The sequence below is a fragment of the Nothobranchius furzeri genome, chromosome 15 (assembly GCF_043380555.1).
Source record: "Nothobranchius furzeri strain GRZ-AD chromosome 15, NfurGRZ-RIMD1, whole genome shotgun sequence".
Lineage (NCBI taxonomy): Eukaryota > Metazoa > Chordata > Actinopteri > Cyprinodontiformes > Nothobranchiidae > Nothobranchius > Nothobranchius furzeri.
In genome coordinates this window covers 44,681,359-44,700,498 of record NC_091755.1, presented here as the reverse complement: position 1 = coordinate 44,700,498, position 19,140 = coordinate 44,681,359, and the positions used below count along the sequence as shown (strand labels likewise).

The window sequence follows — 19,140 nt, the reverse complement described above, 5'->3', positions numbered from 1 at the left end:
TATGTGCGGACATGAACGATCGTGTGCTAATTATAGTTTTTTGGTTGCGCCACTTTGAGAATGGACCGTGCGCTGGACGCAGCTGCCTGGAGCGCTGCGCAAGAACGCGCTGTGCCGCTCTCTGTGCTCTCTGCTCAGAAGAGTCCATAAATGATGTAATATAGATAGAAAACTTGTTTCCGGCTCCCCTGGATGTGTAAGATATACAGCTCCCCCATAATTCGATCCCTGCTCCTGGATGAAAAGCCGGACATTTTCATCAATACGACCGCGGACCCCCAGTCCGGACGCCCGGACAGAGAGTGAAAAGTGGACATGTCCGGGGAAAACCGGACATACGGTCACCCTAGTTTAATATAATGCGGGAGATTACAGACATGCCTACAGTATTTTGCTCGTGCGCTTGCTGCCCTGGGCCCCTTAGAGTTCGTGGGCCCTGGTCAATTGCCCAGTTGCCCATATGGTTAATCCGGCCTTGGCTGCATCTGTTTCCAACGCTTTCCTCTTTTTAATTCTTGCCTTCTCCGCGCCACCCTTGCTCTTTCTACTTTCCATCTTTCCGTCAACTGCGTGGTCACGTGGTGCGCACAGGCGCATACTGGGGAAAAAAAAACGAGCTGCAGCCTGCAGGTAGAGCCAGCCAGAGACAGCCGGGAGGAGCGTATGTGATCAGCCCGGCGGCCTCAGTGGTGCCATGACTGAACACCGGCACCAAAAAATAAAAATAAAATGATAAAAAACAAAAACGAGAGCACCGGCCCCATGCGGCCCAAACATCGCGCGGCCCACCGGGAATTCTCCAGACCCTCCCGATTAGCCACTCCGGGCCTGTGTGTGTGTGTGTGTGTGTGTGTGTGTGTGTAGGTCACACCCACAAATATCATAATAATTAGTAATATTTATAATATTTGTGGTCACACCAAAGCAGCTGGAACAAGAATCTGTGTGAAGTTCATCACTTTTATATTCTATAAAATTGTTGAACTTTATAAACAGTCTAAAAGCCGTTTAAAGCTTCTGGTTTGATGACGTTTCTTCTGCTGCTCCTCCCGTCCGGCAGGGGGCGCGCCGAAGCTCGTCAGAAACCATCTAAACCGGAACCGTCCGAGAGTTTCCGGTCTTTGGTTGGAAGGTCTCGTGCTGCAGCGATGATCTTTGTTTATTTGGTTTAGTTCTGTTGAAGCGGGGGTCACAGGGCGTCGGTTTCCGGTGTAACGGCTCTTTCTCTGCTACTCTTCAGCTCCTCCGCCATTAAAATGAAGAGAAGCGGTTCCGAGAAGAGGCGCCATGTGGTGGCCTGGCTCAACAAAGCCGAGTGGGACCAGGTCCTGGAGCATCTCTACTCCAAGGACGTGGCCCTGCAGCGGTTTGCGGTGCAGCGGATCTCAGCCTGGAGGAGCAGGTATGCCCACAGCTCGCCGGTGGCCGTGGACTGCACCGCGGACCTGGTCCGGTGTCAGGTTCTGGACCGGTCCGGACAGCTGACTGGAGACGATCTGGTCCTGGTTTATGGAGCGGCTTTGGTTCGGTTTGTTAATCTGATCACCGAGAGGCAGCAGGGCAGGACAGCCCGCCCTCTGAGGCGGCTGGCTGGGAACCTGAACATCCCGCAGTGGGTGGTGGACCTCAGACACGACTTCACCCACAGGAAGCTGCCCACGCTGAAGTGGTGTCGAAAAGGGTGTAAGGTGGTTCTGGAGTGGCTCCAGCAGGAGTACTGGTCCAGGCAGCTGGGAGGCGTGCCGGATGAGGGCTGGGACTCTCAGTCGGACGGAGAGGATGAAGAAGCTGTCCAGAAACAAAAGGCGGAAGAACGGATCTTCAGACAAAAGGAGATTGAGGCCTACAAGACAGCTCGGGAGCTTCTGATCTCCTATGAGAAGGAGCGCTTCCAGAGTTGGGACGGACTTCAGCAGGACCAGGAGAAGAGCCTGTGGGAGACTCCTCTTGCAGACATGAGTTGGTTGCTCGGGGAGATCAAGCAGTTTGCTCTGGAGTCCAGTGAGCTGCTGGTCGACGTGCTGCTAGAAGATGGATTTCTGGTTCCGACAGCCGAGCAGCTGGAAACGTTGAGCTGTGATCCCTCAGAGAGGTCCAGTCCCACAGAACCCAGAATCCCTCAGCTCTTCCTGCGGTTCTGGCTGCCCCTACTGAAGATGCTCAATCACCCATCATTCATCCACCTTTTTCTGGAGAAGCTGTTTGCGGAGCTGAAGCTGCTCAGCAGGGAGCAGAACCGTCACCGGGCCTTCTACATTTCTGCTTGGACTTCAGAAGTCCTCCTCTGCAACAACAACAAGAACGAGTACCGCTTTGAAACTAAGGTGCAGAGGAAGTCCCGGATGAAGGACAGGATCTTTGTGCACCGTATCCAGCTGCGGTGGCAGCAGCTGCTCGCAGCATGCCTGGATGCTCCGTGTGTCAGCACACCTCACCTGCTCCAGTTAGTCCTGGATGACATGGAGCATCCCCTCCCTCTAGAAACCCGACAGAAGCTTCTCCAGCTCTGCTCCATCTACACACAAACCACACACACAGAGTCCAGCTCCTCACAGGATCTCACACAACAGCCTGTTTACACCCTGGAGAGTCTGACTGAGAAGCACAGCCATCTGCGGCGGGCGGCGGCGAGCTCAGGCAGCAGCGAGTCCTCTCATGACCTCAGGTGGGCCGACGCTCTGGCTGAAAAAGCAAAGATGCTCAGAGGTTCTCCCTGGCAGGTGTGCACAGATAAGGTCACATGGAAAAACGTTCCCCTGGGAAAAGTCCCCGGACAGTCGGACGACCCGTCGTGTCTCATGGCAGGAACGTATTCGACGATGACTGTGCTCGACCAGCCGGTGAAGCTGGAAAGCAGTGGGACTCAGAACATCCCGGGAGCGTCGGCTCCTTCCAGAACAGCCGAGGGCCTCCTCTGGAGCCAGAGTGACGTGAGCAGACTCAAATCTGAACTGAAGCTCTTCTGAGTCGTGTTATCGTGCAGAAATGTGCTGTAAGGATGTCCACTTGTGTTTTTACACCAAACAAACTGCTGTTTTCTTAACATGCAGATGAAAGCATGAATGAATAAAGTGGTTATGGATGAGAAGAACATTTGATTTAATAGCTTTCAGACTTGTTTTTGTCACTAAGCTAAGTTTTTAACAACAACTCTGCATGTGTCAAACCTATAAAACAGTGATTGTTGCTGTAGATGAGTTCAGAATTAAACATTTAGCCGGTATTGTCAGGCTCAAACCCGTCTGATGGTTTAGGAGCGTGGTAGATGTTGGGCCCTTTCAGCTGAAAATCCAAACCAGCTGTTCTTTTATAAATCCTGTTTTTTTTTCTTCGCATTTATGAAATAATTTTTTCTACTGCCTCTGTTATGGTGATTTACAGAGGCGGGTTACAACATGATGGTACCAGTTACACCTCTAAAACACGTCTTTAACATACAAAATAAAAGCGTCTGCCCTGTAGTACCCGAGTCTGCGCTATAGGTGGCACTGCATGCTGTCCTCAGCAAGTTCAGCGAAGAAGACGAAGAAGAAAAGGGGAAACGCCACGATTTTCTGTCCTTGTCCTGCTCCGATCCTTCTAAAGGTTCTTAGAGATTAAGTTGTAGTCTGTGAGACTGGTGTTACACTAGCAGTGATTTATTAACACGCTAGGATTTCACACGTGAAGGTAAGTGTGTGTGTTTGTGTGAGATAGAAGGGAAGGTGTGTTAAAAGCTGCTGCGTCATTCTGAACCCGCTTTAGCTAACCTAGCAGCTAGGCGTGGCATTTCCGTTTCACGTATTAATTTGATAAACATTAACACACTAAGTCGTATTGTGTATGTTTGTTGTACGTCTGTGTAACAAGCAGCAGCCCAACCGAAGTGAAGTTATTTTTATTTAGCTCCGTTTACGGGAGAGTGGTGCTAGGCTAACAAAGGCCTTTAGCTTTAAGCTATCCAACTAGTCATTTGCTATAGATAATAGTAAATGCTTAGTATGGGAATTACAGAATCTTATTTTTGAGAAACATTCGTGTCGCAAATTTCTGATTTCAACCAGTTTCAAAGGTAGCTTCTCCCAAAGTTGCCGGAGTTTTCAGCGAGTTAGCTAACGTAGGTGAAACGTTCAGCGGAGCCGCGGCGCGTGTTCCACCTGAGCGGGTCTTGTTGCGTTTTGGACCCACGAGCCTTCAGTCAGAAAGATCTGGGTCAGCAGAACTTTGTAGAAGTGAAACAATTTATGCTAATCTGCCTACAAGACTAGTTCAGAAGCTCACATGATTAGCGTTGTCATGGAAATAAACATTTGTAGCTGCTTCCGGTATTTATTGTGACAGTAAAACTTTAGGATTCAAATGGTGACTATTTTCCCCACATTTAGTTTTAGATTAGTCTGAATTACCTTGAGTGTGAGGAGATGAGACTCAGGAGAGAAGGACAATCAGTAAAATTAAGTCAAAGTAGAAATGAGTTACTCTGAAGGATTTAGCCAAATATTTAAAGTAATACCATGAGGGTGAGAAATATAAAATATTCATGACGTGTAGAGGAATTTACATTATGGTATAAAATATTTTATAATGACTGTATGATTCTTAAAACGACTTTTTATTTGTCGACTTGTTCTACGCGGTTAGAGCTGCTGCCTTGCAGCAATAAGGTCCTGGGTTCGATTCCCGGCCTGGGATCTTTCTGCATGGAGTTAGCATGTTCTCCCTGTGCATGCGTGGGTTCTCTCCGGGTTCTCCGGCTTCCTCCCACAGTCCAAAAACATGACTGTTAGGTTGATTAGTCTGTCTAAATTGTGTGTGTGTGTGTGTGTGTGTGTGTGTGTGTGTGTGTGTTGCCCTGCGATGGACTGGCTCTCTGTCCAGGGTGTACCCCGCCTGATTTCCCATTGACCGCCAGAGATGGATGGATGGACTTGTTGTACGCTGTAGTATATTAAAATATCCATAAGTCCTAGCTGTTTAATGTTATGTTTCATAGTTTATTATTTAATAAAGTTTTAGTTGAACAAAAATTTACATTTAATGTTTCTTTGTAAATCTTACATTAAAAAATCTAATGTGTTGTTGTCTTCTCTACAGACCTAGATCTTTAAGGTCTTCTTTCAGACGGCATCTCTGTGGTCCAGCTGTTACCTCAATGATCACCAGAAGAAAAAGCCACATCATGAGCACCACAGAGGTGCTGTCAGAAGAGGTTGAGGTTGTAGATGCTGTGGAAACTGTTGAAGACCTCCCAAGGCCGTCTGAGGGGATCCACATGGATGACACAGATCCTGCTGGAACTGAGCTGGATGACCTGCTTGAAGATTTTAAATGGACTCTTGAAAAAGAAGATTCCTCTTCTCTCTTTCACATCGACTTGTCTGATCTGGGCGACTACGCTGTCAGAGACCAGAACTCCGGCTTTGATGTTTCAGCTGCCTCGTCTCCAGAGAGATCATCGTCCGAGTCCAGGATGAAGAACAGACACAATCAGTCGAGGCGTGTCATTAACAAAAATGCCATTGCTGCCAGGTTGAATCGTCTCAAGAAGAAGGAATATGTCAGCAGCCTGGAGAAGCAAGTGGGCCTTTTATCAGTAGAGAACACGGGGCTCAAACAGGAGAACTCTCAGCTGACCAAGCGGGTGGAGGAGTTAGAAGATGAAACCAGGTATCTGAGGGCTGTGCTGGCCAATGAGAGCATGTTAGCCCAGCTCTTGTCCAGACTGAGCGGTGTGAATGGGATGAAATTATCTTCCTCGCTTTTCCAGGGCCCTGACTCAAATGACCACGATTATGCGTTGCCCAGGAAGCGGGCGAGAGTGGTGGAGAAACAGACATCTGGCGGCGTGTGTCTGCACGTAGACAAGAACCACGTCTCAGTGGAGTTCTGCACTAAGTGTGCAGAGAGTGCAAGCACGACGCTCACAATGTAGGGTCAAGTACTTCTCTTTGTTTTCTGCGAGTGAGGCAGAGCCTCGTGTTCTGAACCGCTGCAGGGTGGATGAACTATGAGTAATTCAGCTGACATAGGTTCTGCAGGATGTGCATGTCATTTCTGAGTGTGTGTTGGTGGAATGTGTACACGTTACTGCTAAACCTTGTTGACAGTTTCTTCTAGGTAAGGGTTGCTCCACCATGCGGGATGAGTGGCTTTCTGATCACCTGTCCCTGCTGGGCTCCATGGTAAGGATCCGTCCAGACCAGACTTGTTTTCTGCAGGCTTCAGCGCTCAGCAGCAACCTTGTGTTAGACTTCCTGATCATGCTAGAGCATTTAGAGCGCTGCTCATTACGTCATACCAAATGTTTCCATAGCAGCTAACTTCAAATGTGCTAAGATGTTGATTTGAAGGCGTGGGTCCACAAAGAGTAATCCTACATGGTCGTTCTAATCGGAAAGAAAGTAGTTCCTACTTTAACGAAAAGCATCTCGTGTTTTGGTGAGAGAGGCTCTTTGTGAACCAACGCCACTGTTAGAAGAATACTTTCATTTAGCGCCACCTATTTTCTTTTATGCTAAAGTGGATTCTGCTGATGGGAGGTGAAGAGGCCGGACACGCTGCTGCCAACATGGCCTGGTATTTTTGTAAAGGTAGTATCGGTAACAAACGGTACATGTGATTCATATTTTACCAACATCCTGCCAGCTGCTGCGTCACTCAGCAGCGCTAAGAGAAGCTTTGTATATATTTATATTTGGGATGTACAGCCAACACAAACTACTGTAAAAGTTGACTTTTTAATCTAAATAATCTGTAAATGTTTAACTTTGAAACCATTTTTGTTTTGAGTTAAATGGATTTTGATGAATGAACGAATAAATGAAGCTGTGTTTGAGTTGAAATGACAAATACGCTCTGTGTTGTTGATATTAATGCCTCTCTCTTTCTCTCTCTGAACAGCAAGCTCTCTGCCGATACAGGGCTAACTTTTCCTGAACATTTGGGTCGAGTCTGGTAAAGGTTGTCAGAACAAATGACCAAGTCTTCAGTTGATGTCAGCAGTTAGCAGGGCTGTAGACTGTTCTGGTCACGCTTCATAATCCTGATGAAACCATTAATGATTTCATCCGTTTGGCGGGTGAGAAGTAACCGCGTCGCCTGGTTTGTTTCTGTTCTGCAGAACAATAGCCGGGAGGGTCCGGACAGGTTTTCACTTTCCCAACAGCAGAGATGAACAGTTAAAGGAGCCGTCGTGAGTTTCTCCTCAAGTCGATGCAGATCTTTAGTAACGCAGCGCGTGTTTAACCAGAATAACCGTCTAAAGACTCAAATGTGGTCGGCCACCAAGTTCATGCAGGCTGACTGAATACATATTTTATATAATGTATATATTATCTCCTGCAGCAGCTTCTGATAGATAATAGTCTCCTACACCTACCTCCTGCTGGTAGAAAACAGACGGTGAAACTAGCATAGAAAATCCTGACAGATCTACGTCACACCGTCACTAACACTCATGGGCTCACGACGGGGAAGGCTGTTGGTTTAGTGTCCAGGAAACAGCAGAGAACGTCTCAGCTAGTAGAAGCTAACTGCAGCTAGTAGAAGCTAACTGTTAGCAATGCCACCACAGCAGAACTCCTCCAGGCCTGTGTTGTTTGTGGGGATAAAACATTCCAGAGCAGACCGAGTCAGTGGTAGAGTCGTGCTGCTCACTAAGTCCCAGAGGTTAAACTCTAGGGGTACCTGCAGAATTTAGCTTTTGCCCAAATTTCTGCAAGAGTAGAAAAAGCAGGAATGCAGAGCTTGAGATGAAAACGTGGTTTTCCTGCTGGTCTGACAGAAGTTCGCTTACATCTACAGCTTCAGAAATCCTCGTGGGAAACGACTTGAGTCTTGAGACGACTCTTTCTGGCGCTTTATAAATAAACTGGATTGAAACACCGTTCTTGATCTTGTTCCGTTGCAGGAACTACTCGTGACGTGGCGTGTCGTGGAAAAATAGTTGATTTCAAAACCAAAGTAGAAATGTTTGTTTTTTGCTGAACCTTTAGATTTGAGCCGAGACGGGTTGTCGGATCTCATGAAGCAATCATGTTTAATTTCTTTGGTGCGGGAGAACATGAGCTTTACGATGAAGAGGTTTCGTCATCATACGTAAGAAGACTCCCCCTAGTGGCTGGCTGCAGAACACATCCCCAAACTGCTAGATGGATGGAATTGGATGGTGAACCGTTTCTTGCCAACTTGGTTCTTGTGGGTTTTATCCTGCTGGGTTTGTAGAGGAGCCCAAACTCAAACCCGTTAAGTTAACCTAAGCCCGTTTTATTCTTGAACTATTTTACCTAAACACGTTTCCTGTGATCCTCCCCTCGCTTCACAAGCCGGCTGCGTGGTGGCTGAAGCCACGACCAGAGTACAAGCTGTTAAAGTGCTGGCGGCCATCATGACGAAGCTGATTTACTTCAGTAATTCCATCCAAAAGGTGGAACTTGAGTATTTGATTCATCCATCACACAGACTGATATATTTCAAATGTTTTATCTTTAATGTTTATTATAACTGACTAATGAAAATCCCCAAGTCAGCAATTGGGTTCAGTACTGAAGACCTCTGGCGCCACTCACTCTAATCAGCTAGTCAACCCAACCCTTTAAATGGTCTCAGTCTAGTTCGGTAGGCTACTCAATCATGGGGAAGACTGCTGACTTGACAGTTGTCCAGAAGAGACCACCTTGCCACAAGGAGGGCAAGACTCAAAAGGTCATTGGACACAGAGCTCTGAGCATCCAGGCTCTTTAGCAAGCACATGAATAGAGCGGCGAAGGGAAGGGTGGTAGAAAAAGCGTCCAGCAACAGGGATACCTGCACCCGGAAAGGATTGTGAATCAAAATCCATTCAGAAAGGAGATTCACAAAGAGTGGACTGCAGCTAGAGTTGGTGCTTCAAGAACCACCACACAGACGTATCAAGCCCCTCGACCAAGAGGCAGCGCCAGAAGCGTCTCGCCCGGGCTAAAGACTGGACTGCTGCTGAGTGGTCCACAGTGATGTTCTCTGATGGAAGCAAAATTTGCATTTCCTTTGGAAATCAATGTCCCAGAGTCTGGAGGAAGAGAGAAGCACAAAATCCACGTTGCTTGATCTCCAGAGTCAAGTTTCCACAGTCGGTGATGGTTTGGATTTCTCTATCATCTGCTGGTGGTGGTCCAGTGTTTTCTGAGGTCCATGGTCGAAGCAGACGTCCATCAGGGAGCTTTAGAGCACATGATGCTTCCTGCTGCAGACCAGCTTCATGGAGATACAGGTTTCATTTTCCTACAGGACTTGGCACCTGCACACAGCGCCAAAGCTACCGGTCCCTGTTTTAAGGACCATGGTGTCCCTGTTCTTGACTGGCCAGCAAACCGAGATCTTCTATGGGGATCGGGTGTCGTGAAGACCGTTCAGAAGAGCTGAAGGCCACTATCGGCGCTACATGGGCTCTCCTGAGCAGTGCCCCGGGCCACTCTGCAGTAGTCTAGGCCAAAGGAGCCCCAACCAAACATGCTCCTGGTTTTGCATCTGTTTGAACTAATGTTGTAATTCTGAGATTTGGCATTTTCATTAGTTGTCCGTTATAATCATCAACATTTAAAACGATGTGATGGATGAGTCTAAAGCACAAGCTCCACTTTTAGGATGGCATTGCTGATATTCTAATTTATGACCAGCACCTGTGTCACCAAAGTGAATGGGCGGAGCTACAGGGTAGCCTTGTGGAGATGCTAAACAGGGATTGTGAGCCTGGCCTGTGGGATTAGCTCACCCTCCCGCAGGGGATTCCTGTCTAGCCTGTTATGTTTGTTTCTCTGCTCCAACACACCTGATTTAATGGTGGAATCAGGTGTGTTGGAGCAGAAACATGCTGGATGGAGGTCACAGGACCAGGGGGAGGCACCACTGAGTCACAGGAGCCTTCATGAGAAACGTGTTATTTACTCACCGATGATCCGTCTGGGAGGTTCAGAGTTCCTCACAACGATCGACGCTGAGCACCGGACACTAAACTATAACAGTTTCCTGTTTCAAGGATTGGAGCAAAAGCTGAATGTTCTGATCTCACGTTGGAACGTTTCTGCTTATCGGACAGAAAATGAAGTTTCTTATCCGGTAAAGGTGAGGGTTCTATAAATAACGTGTGACATGATTGTTCTGAACGATGGCGACCATAAGCACACCTGATCCTGCAGGCCCGGTTGATCTGGGCCCAACCCGTCCCTTTATGGGACATTCCTGAAACTGAGCTGACCCATCCCAGATGGACTCTGGACCGGATCAGCTCCATCTGAACGTCTGACAAACATTTCCTAAAGTTTTCATTTTTAAATAAAGATGATAAAACATCTTCATGTCTGCAATCCAATCAGAAGTCAGCATTAGGGTCACCTGTTAGCAGCTGTGCAATGCCCAATCCTGAAATCTGACTCATCCCAGTCTCCTGGTCACATGATCTGCAAGATAATCCTAAAAATATGACAAATTAAATATGTCTGAAAATGTTTCAAATGTGAACACCGGGCTCTTTGGTCAGTGACCTTTTATCTACTTGGTCCAGACACTAGGACATCTGCTTCAGGATGGAGTAAACCCACTAGAGCGAACCGCGTCTGACCGCGAGCGTAGAACATCAGCTCAGCTGCAGAATGGCCCTCGCATCAGTAAAACCTGAGATGGGGTCAGGAGATCCTGAGTCCTCGCTAAAACCAGCAGTAACCATGACAGCACGAAGATCTCCACAGAAACGAGGAGGAGCTGGCTGGTCAGCGGCTCTGGCTGGAGAACAAGCTCGGTTTGCAAAGAGAGTAAAGATCGGATTCTGGAGCAACGGAAGAAGGTCGTGTGGAACAAGCTGAGACTGGCCTGCTTCCAGCAGCATCAGGAGAAACAATGCCCATCATGCCTAGGCATGGACGTAATTTTGTGGGGGGACAGGGGGGACATGTCCCCCCCACATTTCCAAAGTCAAGTTTTGACCCCTGCACTTTTTACCATCCCAAAACAATATCACGTTATATTAAATTGACACTGGTTGAGCTCTAGGACCAAGTGGAAAACAACCGTTTGTGTTGAAGCCTGTTTCCCATTAGAACATACTGTAAAGATACCCCGCCCCCCATGTCCCCCCCACTTCTAAAATGAAAATTGCATCCATGTGCCTAGGGCCCGTGGGGGCAGTCTGAACTGGGTTAGCTGCAGGTTGTCCGGTCAGCTGACTACCTGGATAAACCACGTTATCCCATCATTCCTTCCCTGATGGCAAGATGACGATGCTGGGACTCGTCAGACCCTAACCCCGCTGGAGACCCCCCCACCAGTACCGCAGATGGAGCCGGTGCCGTAGTCCGAGCTGAAGGCCAGCGGTTCTGGCTCAGGCGACACGAACAAACCACACAAAACCACTCAGACTTTGTCAAAGTTATTATTGTAGAATATTTAGAAGTATTTTCTTTCATACAGACAAAAGGTGTTGGACTTATTTCCCATTAAATTCTCTTAGATTTCAGTACAGATTTAGTCTACAGTATACAGGTGTGTTCTTCCTCATATATAGGTATTTATGGGCTTAAATAACAGGCAGGTAACTCTTTAATATAGTCTTTATGTTTTCTTTACTTTTGCTTCTTTTTTACTTTTTTTGGTCTTTTAAAAGTATTTTAGCACAGCCGAGGAGCTGAGGCTGTGTTTTCTGTCTGCAGGAACAGCTGGCTATGGGGGGGTGCCATGCATATTTACAGCGGTGTGTATGATGGGTGATTAGTGCCCCTCCCAGCATGGCAGTAAGGTCTGGTGGCAGATCTACAAGAGCAGCCTAAACAGCGGTGTGATGACGCGCTGCACTTCTGCGTTCTCTAGCTCTGCGTCACCCCCCCACATCAAAACCACTCCTCGGCTGTTGGGAGGACAGAAAACACGGCCCTGCTCAGGAGAATGTGCAACTGTTTCTCCACCTGTGCTGGAGAAAATCATAATAATATACAAGCGCCTCCGTTTTGTTGTCCCCCTCTTTACAAAAGCAAACATGTGTGGAGCAGGAGCATCGCACCTGTAAATGAGACGCACACCTGGGCGGTCTGTACAGCTGTGGTGCAGTTGGACACGTGATCATTCTGATGTTCTTTTCACACCGTGGTTCTCCTGTGAAGCTGTCACGACCTAACGTGGCTGGACGGGCAGATGTCTGTTGGGTCGGTGCGTCTCAGATAAACTAGAGCAGGGTTTTATTCCAGGTGTGTGTGTGTGAGATAAAGAGGAAGGAAGCAGGTGTGGAGAGAGAACAGCACACAGAAGTGACAGTTGCCTAAATGATTTACCAACACATAAAGAGTGACATTAATGATACCAAATGCATGCAGACTGATACAGGGTCACCCCCCCGCTGCGCCGACGAGTCAGGCGACGATGGCGATGATGATGAAGACGAAGAGCGTCCGAGAAGACAAGAGTTCTGTACAGGTGAGGGTGATCCCAGAGAGCCCTACCGACCTGAAACACGACTAGGACAGGTGTGAGACTCGCTGAGGGGGGGGGGGGGGGGATGTCGCGTTCTGAGGCAAAATGACATCAGTGGTTTCCCACACTTAGTGCAACGAGGGTTACAGATGAGAGATGGGGGCTCAGTCCTGGTCTGGAATGTGGTTTGGAATGTATGATCCATGGGAATGTTGGGACAGCTGGACCCATGAGCAGCCGTGTGAGGACTAACAAGCAGAGCCCTTTAGGGCCCAGGCTTCTGGAGCAGAAGGATCTTGGAGCCACGTTTTAGCAGATGGGATGCTTCCGTGAGGAAAGTTGGAGGAGAACCGGCGATCCCAAATTCGTGTTTTAGCCTCCAGATCACAACAACCCCCAGCTAACATGAGAACATTAACCTACGCCAGGTGCGTACAGCGTTCTGCAGAGACCCTGGGGTCTGGTGGGTCAGGTCACGCCGGGCTCCTGGGTTTTTGTGCGAAGGTCATGAGTCCTGCTCGTGCCTCGTTCCACCCTCGGCAACACTAACAGCTCACCGCTGACGCTCCCAGGTACGTCAGAGCTGACTACACGTAAGACGGCTTTAGTCACCAGTGCACTGTTTTACGTCTAGTAAAGGCTTGTGATCAAGCGTTAGGGCCCGGCACTGATCCAGAGGCTCCAGGGCGGCGCTGTCCTCCTCCAACCTTCAGGATCGACCCGTAACGACACGTCACGATGAGGGCGGGACACGGGCTCGCTCCTGAGCCACAGACTGATGACGGCTGAGGTTTAACATCCAACAGATCAAACTAAACATCACATCTCTACGAGGTGGAGGCGACCCAGCGGCGTGAAGCTAAACGAGTTCGTCTTAAAGGGCCGTCGCCTGTGCATCGTGTGTGTCTGATGGCGCTTAAAGGGTTAATGCTCCTGCGTTCAGCTTTCCTCCAAAAAGAAAGAAGCCCCCTCTCTCCCTCACACACACACACACACACACACACACACGTCGACAAGAGGGAGGACCAGCAAGAGAGAAGACAACGAGACATCCCACACACTCCTGTCATAACAGGTCAAAGGTCACGTGGAGGTGGGGTGGCATTTGGGGACTGATGGAGCTTGGTGAACATGGGCGATGCCCCACCGCAGTCTTTCCTATGTCCTAACACACACACACACACACACACAGATGGGAATGAGAAAGTGTGGAGTCAGGTGTGTGACGGTGGTCGTGGCAGTAATGATGATGCAAGTCCCCCCCCCCCCGGACTTTAACTCAGAACAGCGACAGCGAGTGTGACAGGTAAGGATGGGCGGAGCCAGGTGGATGAGGAGAGGGGAGGGATGAAGGAAGGAGAAGTTGTTCTCCAGGACCTGTGAGCAGACGAGACGTCTCCGGTCATTGTCCTCTCCCTCGTCCCGCGCTCCCTGCTGTGAGCTCATCGTGAGGTAGGCTGGAGGAAAATGTCATCATCAGTCCTCCTCCCTCCCTCCCTCCCTCCCCCTTGTCTCCACCAGTCATAAGGAGGTCTCCACACAGAAGAGATGTGGCGGGTGAGGAGCACAGAGTCTAGCGGGCTGGTTGTGATGGCGGCTCCGGGTTGCAGGGAGGACTTTGGTGACTCTGAGTCTGTTACCGTGGGTAACCGTGGAGTCGCTGCTGCTGCTGCTGTTGTTGTTGTTTCTGTTGCACGGTGTCACCGGGAGGCTGTACTGGCGGTACGGACGGGTGGGCCGGATGCGGGCGGGGGGCTGGGCAGGAGGAGGCGGCGGCTTGCGGAGGGCAGGGTGAAGGTGCTGGTATCTGCTGAGCTCTGATTCGTCATCCACGTCGGTGTCGTCGATCAGCGGGATGTTGTGGATGAGGTCGTTGATGAGGAACTCTGGGTGGGCCATGAAGTTGTGGATGGAGTTGCGGGATTCTGGTTTCTCGCAGCCGTCGTAGAGCGAACTACGGAACGCTTTCACCACCCGCATCTGCCAAGATGGAGGCAGACGAAGAGAGAAGCCATGAGGAGACAGACAAACAGGAAGTCAGAGTTTAGAAAAGAAACAGGCAGCAAGGAAACCCAGAGACAGACGTGTGTCCTCCAGAAGACAACCAGACGGACGCTCAGGACCAGGTGGAGCTGAAAATCATCTGTCCTAACCCTAACCCCAACTCGTCCCCTAGCCCTGACCTAAAACCGGCTCGGATGAAAGCTTTAATCCTTTTTCATGACTTCATTATTTTAGCATCAAAACTTTAGCAAACATTTCAAGTTGGATCCAGGAAGTAGCCAGACCCGCTCTTCTACACGACCCGTTTTTATGCTGAAAGCAGCGACCGAGCAGCAGGCGGGTCCGGGTCACGTGTCTGGTTCAACTAGTCTCCATCTAGCGTTACATCATCGCCCTAACGTCAGCCCCACATCCACCTGGTCCCGCGCCTCCAGCTGTGACAGGATGAGTGAATGAACACATGAGAGTTTCAAGATGAGTTTATGATGAATTTCGTCAGTTCTCACAAACCATTCAGACAACAAAAACACTCAGCGGCCAACACGTGTGTGTGTGTGTGTGTGTGTGTGTGTGTGTGTGTGTGTGTGTGTGTGTGTGTGTGTGTAAGCACCCACACACACACACAGATCACATACGTACTCTCACAGATGGTGTTAGGCACGAATGGAGAAGAAGCTGGGATGGTGAGTGTGTTAGTTTCAGGCAGGGTGAAGTAGGCAGTGACCACACACACACACACACACACACACACACACACACGGAAGCATGCAGCAGCGGTGTGTATCTGAGTGAGCTGAAGTCGTCTCCACATCCTGCGGTTCGGCGGCTGGTGTCTACATGCACTAGACAGCTGTCAGTCATGGGGCTGGTGGTTAGAGAGAGCTGGTTCAAACACAAAATCATTCTTGCAGCACGGAAAGCTCCGCCTCGCAGAATCAGCAGGTGGTAAAGAGCGTGTGATTGGTTAGAGGACTAGAAACAGAAGGTGATTGGTTGAAAGGCCAGAGTGAAGCAGCCCTGTGACATACAGAGAGTTCATGCTGAATCAGGTCTGTCACCAGTGTTCTCACACACACACACACACACGCTCACACAAACACACACACACACACACACACACACACACACACGCACACGCACGCACACACACTCAGCGTCTGCGTGCAGGAACACATTCTTGTGCTGTGGCTGCAGCTCCATGCACCCATCCCTCAAACCCAAACAGAGGAGAGAAGCAGCGTGAGCTCAGAGGAAACAAAAACAGTCGAGAGCAGATTTACTGACAGGCAGAAGCAGCAGAGCCCTACATAGAGACCGTTTGGCCAGACCAGATCAAACGAGGCCAGGCTTGCTGTCCCTCGGATGGAGATCATTGCTGCAGCTGGCCACACAGGAGAAGTCTTTATATATGACTCTGGCTCATGTGGACAGAGACAGACAGGCAGGCAGACAGACAGACAGGCAGACAGACAGACAGGCAGACAGAGACAGACAGACAGACAGACAGACAGACAGGCAGACAGACAGACAGACAGACAGACAGGCAGACAGACAGGCAGGCAGACAGACAGACAGACAGACAGACAGACAGACAGACAGACAGACAGGCAGACAGACAGACAGGCAGGCAGACAGACAGACAGACAGGCAGGCAGACAGACAGACAGGCAGACGGTCAAGCAGTAGGTTCAGTGCTTATCTGTTTTTCCAAAGAGCCAGTCAGTTGGCAGAAAAACACCTCATGCAGGTTTCAGAATGTTACTCTCTCACTTCATCCGTGTTCTGTTTGTTTTCATTTTGTCGCCATGGAAACAGTAAACTTTCGAGTATATGACGCCCACAAAGTGACCTGAGAGGTCAAGAGGTCAGGGCACTGCTGTTATTCCCTCCCTGTCGGCTCTTTCAGCAGCGCTTGATGGAAAGGCGGTGATGGGTAAGAGGTTGAGGAGGAAACAGGCGCTGCGGCGGAGGAAACAGGCGCTGCGGCGGAGGAAACAGGCGCTGCGGCGGAGAAGCCGCTGCGGGCGAAACACAGATGCAGGGAGAAGCTGTGAGCTGGATGACTGGTTAATGTTTCCCTCAGCTTCACCGCGCCACCACCGAAACTCCTCCCGTCTCCCAGGAGCCCGGAGCTCTCCTGACTGAGGGGAACGGAAGTCCGCCTGATAACACGTGGGAAATGAAAACAAACTGGATCCAGGAATCGTTTCTCAGGATCCGAAGAGATCACAGCTCAGGTAGACGGAAGCATGGCGTTTATTAAAGGATTCAAACATCGCCGTGGCAACACCAGACCTGCAGCACCCGCCCTCAAAGGACTCTGGGTGTTGGAGTTTTGCTGGAGTCAGAGACTCACAAAGAATAATTATTGACCCAAACTGAGCATTCGGTTGACCTCTCACCCCTTCTCTCACGTTTAACCTTCACACACACACACACACACATGGAGGAAATCTGCTCGCTGGTTATTTCTTGTTTCTTTGACATTGAGCTCATGTCGCTGGAAGCCTGACCAGTCATCTTCATCACTCGGAGGCACTCGGAGGGACTGGCTAAATGTTGGTGGCCCATTGGCAAACATCTAGAGGGAAGTAGGGTTTATGGAGCACGCCGTACGACTGGAAACAGCTGATTAAAGACAGGCGAGCACGTCCGCGTTGGACCAATGAGGAGCACAAACCCAGGACCGGTGCTTCCTGGTTCTGATTGTGTCAGAGAATCAGAGGGTTCGGGTTAGTGTAGTTGCGTGTCGGAACCGCACCTGTGACTCTTCTGCGTGAGGTGGACCGGATCAATCACCTTTGAGACGCGTCCATTTCCTGACGCGTCTCAAAGGTGATTCCAGCTCTATGTCGTCTCCAACCCTAACCCAACCCGGTTTCCAGCCCATCTAAGCGTTCTGGAGCCCAACGAGATTCAGAAAAGATTCTCCATCAGAACCAAAAGCTTCCTGTTTGGCCGAAGAACAGCTGAAGCATTCGGGTCAGTGACGGCACAAGCTGCAGGCTGTCGGCGTCGTGAGCATGTTAGCATGCTGACACGAGCTTTAGCACGTGAACCGTGACGTATGCTGCAGGCTTCCATCCAGCCTCAAGTTTCTGGGCCAGAATAACCAGAACCAAACCCAAATGCTGCATTTGATCAGTCTCATTGTCAGAAGAAGCCGACATCTCTAACGAGGCTGCTGCTGTGTTTGCCAGCTCTGAGTCTGTTTGGCTCCCGTCAGGAACAGAACCGGAACCGGAGCCGGACGGCTGCAGTCCAGATTTCTCAGAACAGACTCTTCATGTTGTGGTGAAGCAATGAACTGGAGGCAGGACCTCCACACTTCCACTCCGGCTCAGAGGCTCCTGTCTGGTTCTGATTCTGGAGCTGACCCTGATGCTGCAGCCTGATGAAGTGAAGGATGTTTGACCACCTCCTCCCAAGAATGAAGCTCGGATCGGTTCCTATCGGCTGTGCAGGATGAGGGGTGAGCAGCGCCATCTCACACCTCTGCTTCTACTCCTACAGGTGATGGAGGAGGGTGGGGAGGAGGTCAGCGTGGAGGTGGGATGGGGAGGGGGGTGACGGGAAGGATCAAGAAAGGTAAGGATAAGCAACTGAGAAAGCAAATGAAGACGAGGAGACATGCATGCACACACACTCCAGAAAACACACGGCCCAAACGGCGGCCCTCCGATATGTCAGCAAATGCATCGTACGAGTCACGCGTCACGCTCTCAGGCACACGCGCAGAACTGACGGTCCAAAACCAAATAGGACAACACATGAAGGATGGAGCGACTCCAGTAAGGACATGGGAGGATGAGGTAAAAGATGTGAAAACAGAGGGTGGGGGGGAGGACAAAAAGATGAATCAACTCACTAAAGAAACCTCATCAGTGTTTGACACAAGAGCCTGCATTTAGATCCGTTCAAATCTAAATAGCTCCACAAGAGAACAGCCGGACGAGTGAAGAACAGTCAGAGAAGAGTTCAGGGACCTCCCTTCAAACAGGGAACCTGCATCGTCTCATTAATAGAGAGAGAGAGAGGCTGGGAGGTAGAGGGAGAGAGAGAGAGAGAGGCTGCGAGGGAGGTAGAGAGAGAGAGAGAGGCTGGGAGGGAGGTAGAGAGGTAGAAAGAGAGAGAGGCTGCGAGGGAGGGAGAGAGAGAGAGGCTGGGAGGTAGAGGGAGAGAGAGAGAGGCTGGGAGGTAGAGAGATAGAGATAGAGAGGCTGGGAGGGAGGTAGAGAGAGAGAGGCTGGGAGGTAGAGGGAGAGAGAGAGAGGCTGGGAGGTAGAGAGATAGAGAGGCTGGGAGAGAGGTAGAGAGAGAGAGAGAGGCTGGGAGGTAGAGAGATAGAAAGAGAGAGTGGCTGTGAGGGAGGTAGAGAGAGAGAGAGGCTGGGAGGGAGGTAGAGAGGTAGAGAGAGAGAGGCTGGGAGGTAGAGAGGTAGAGAGAGAGAGGCTGGGAGGTAGAGAGATAGAAAGAGAGAGAGGCTGGGAGGGAGGTAGAGAGAAAGAGAGAGAGGCTGGGAGGGAGGTAGAGAGAGAGAGGCTGGGAGGTAGAGAGGTAGAAAGAGAGAGTGGCTGTGAGGGAGGTAGAGAGAGAGAGAGAGGCTGGGAGGTAGAGAGATAGAAAGAGAGAGTGGCTGTGAGGGAGGTAGAGAGAGAGAGAGGCTGGGAGGGAGGTAGAGAGGTAGAGAGAGAGAGGCTGGGAGGTAGAGAGGTAGAGAGAGAG

General features: G+C 49.9%; 3 protein-coding genes across 8 annotated transcripts in view; 2 read left to right on the top strand and 1 right to left on the bottom strand.

Annotated features, from left to right (window-relative positions):
* The first annotated feature begins 1,108 nt into the window (after positions 1 to 1,108).
* las1l (LAS1 like ribosome biogenesis factor) lies at positions 1,109 to 3,098 on the top strand. Its single transcript, XM_015968872.3, has one exon. It carries the CDS (start codon positions 1,257 to 1,259, stop codon positions 2,964 to 2,966), a length of 1,710 nt encoding a protein of 569 aa, XP_015824358.1. The 5' UTR covers positions 1,109 to 1,256; the 3' UTR covers positions 2,967 to 3,098.
* A 417-nt stretch (positions 3,099 to 3,515) lies between these two features.
* Positions 3,516 to 6,828, top strand: crebzf (CREB/ATF bZIP transcription factor). The gene is given in 6 exon segments (XM_070544912.1): positions 3,516 to 3,669; positions 5,074 to 5,907; position 6,039; positions 6,087 to 6,161; positions 6,500 to 6,513; positions 6,515 to 6,828. Coding segments are annotated over 5 exon segments (1,077 nt in total). The 5' UTR covers positions 3,516 to 3,669; positions 5,074 to 5,131; the 3' UTR covers positions 6,726 to 6,828.
* A 6,930-nt stretch (positions 6,829 to 13,758) lies between these two features.
* atp2b3b (ATPase plasma membrane Ca2+ transporting 3b) overlaps positions 13,759 to 19,140 on the bottom strand; it is a 53,891-nt gene continuing 48,509 nt past the window's right edge. For 4 of the 6 annotated variants that reach the window (XM_070544909.1, XM_070544910.1, XM_070544911.1 and 1 more), the window contains one exon: positions 13,759 to 14,391. In XM_070544909.1, the coding sequence (XP_070401010.1) occupies positions 13,933 to 14,391 (459 nt within the window). In that variant the 3' untranslated portion in view covers positions 13,759 to 13,932. The remainder of the gene's footprint in view (positions 14,392 to 19,140) is intronic. The other 2 variants (XM_070544907.1, XM_070544908.1) reach the window with 1 other exon arrangement.

Bases quoted from the DNA above. Each gene is read 5' to 3' on its own strand.
- las1l (XM_015968872.3), top strand. From the start codon at position 1,257: ATGAAGAGAAGCGGTTCCGAGAAGAGGCGCCATGTGGTGGCCTGGCTC.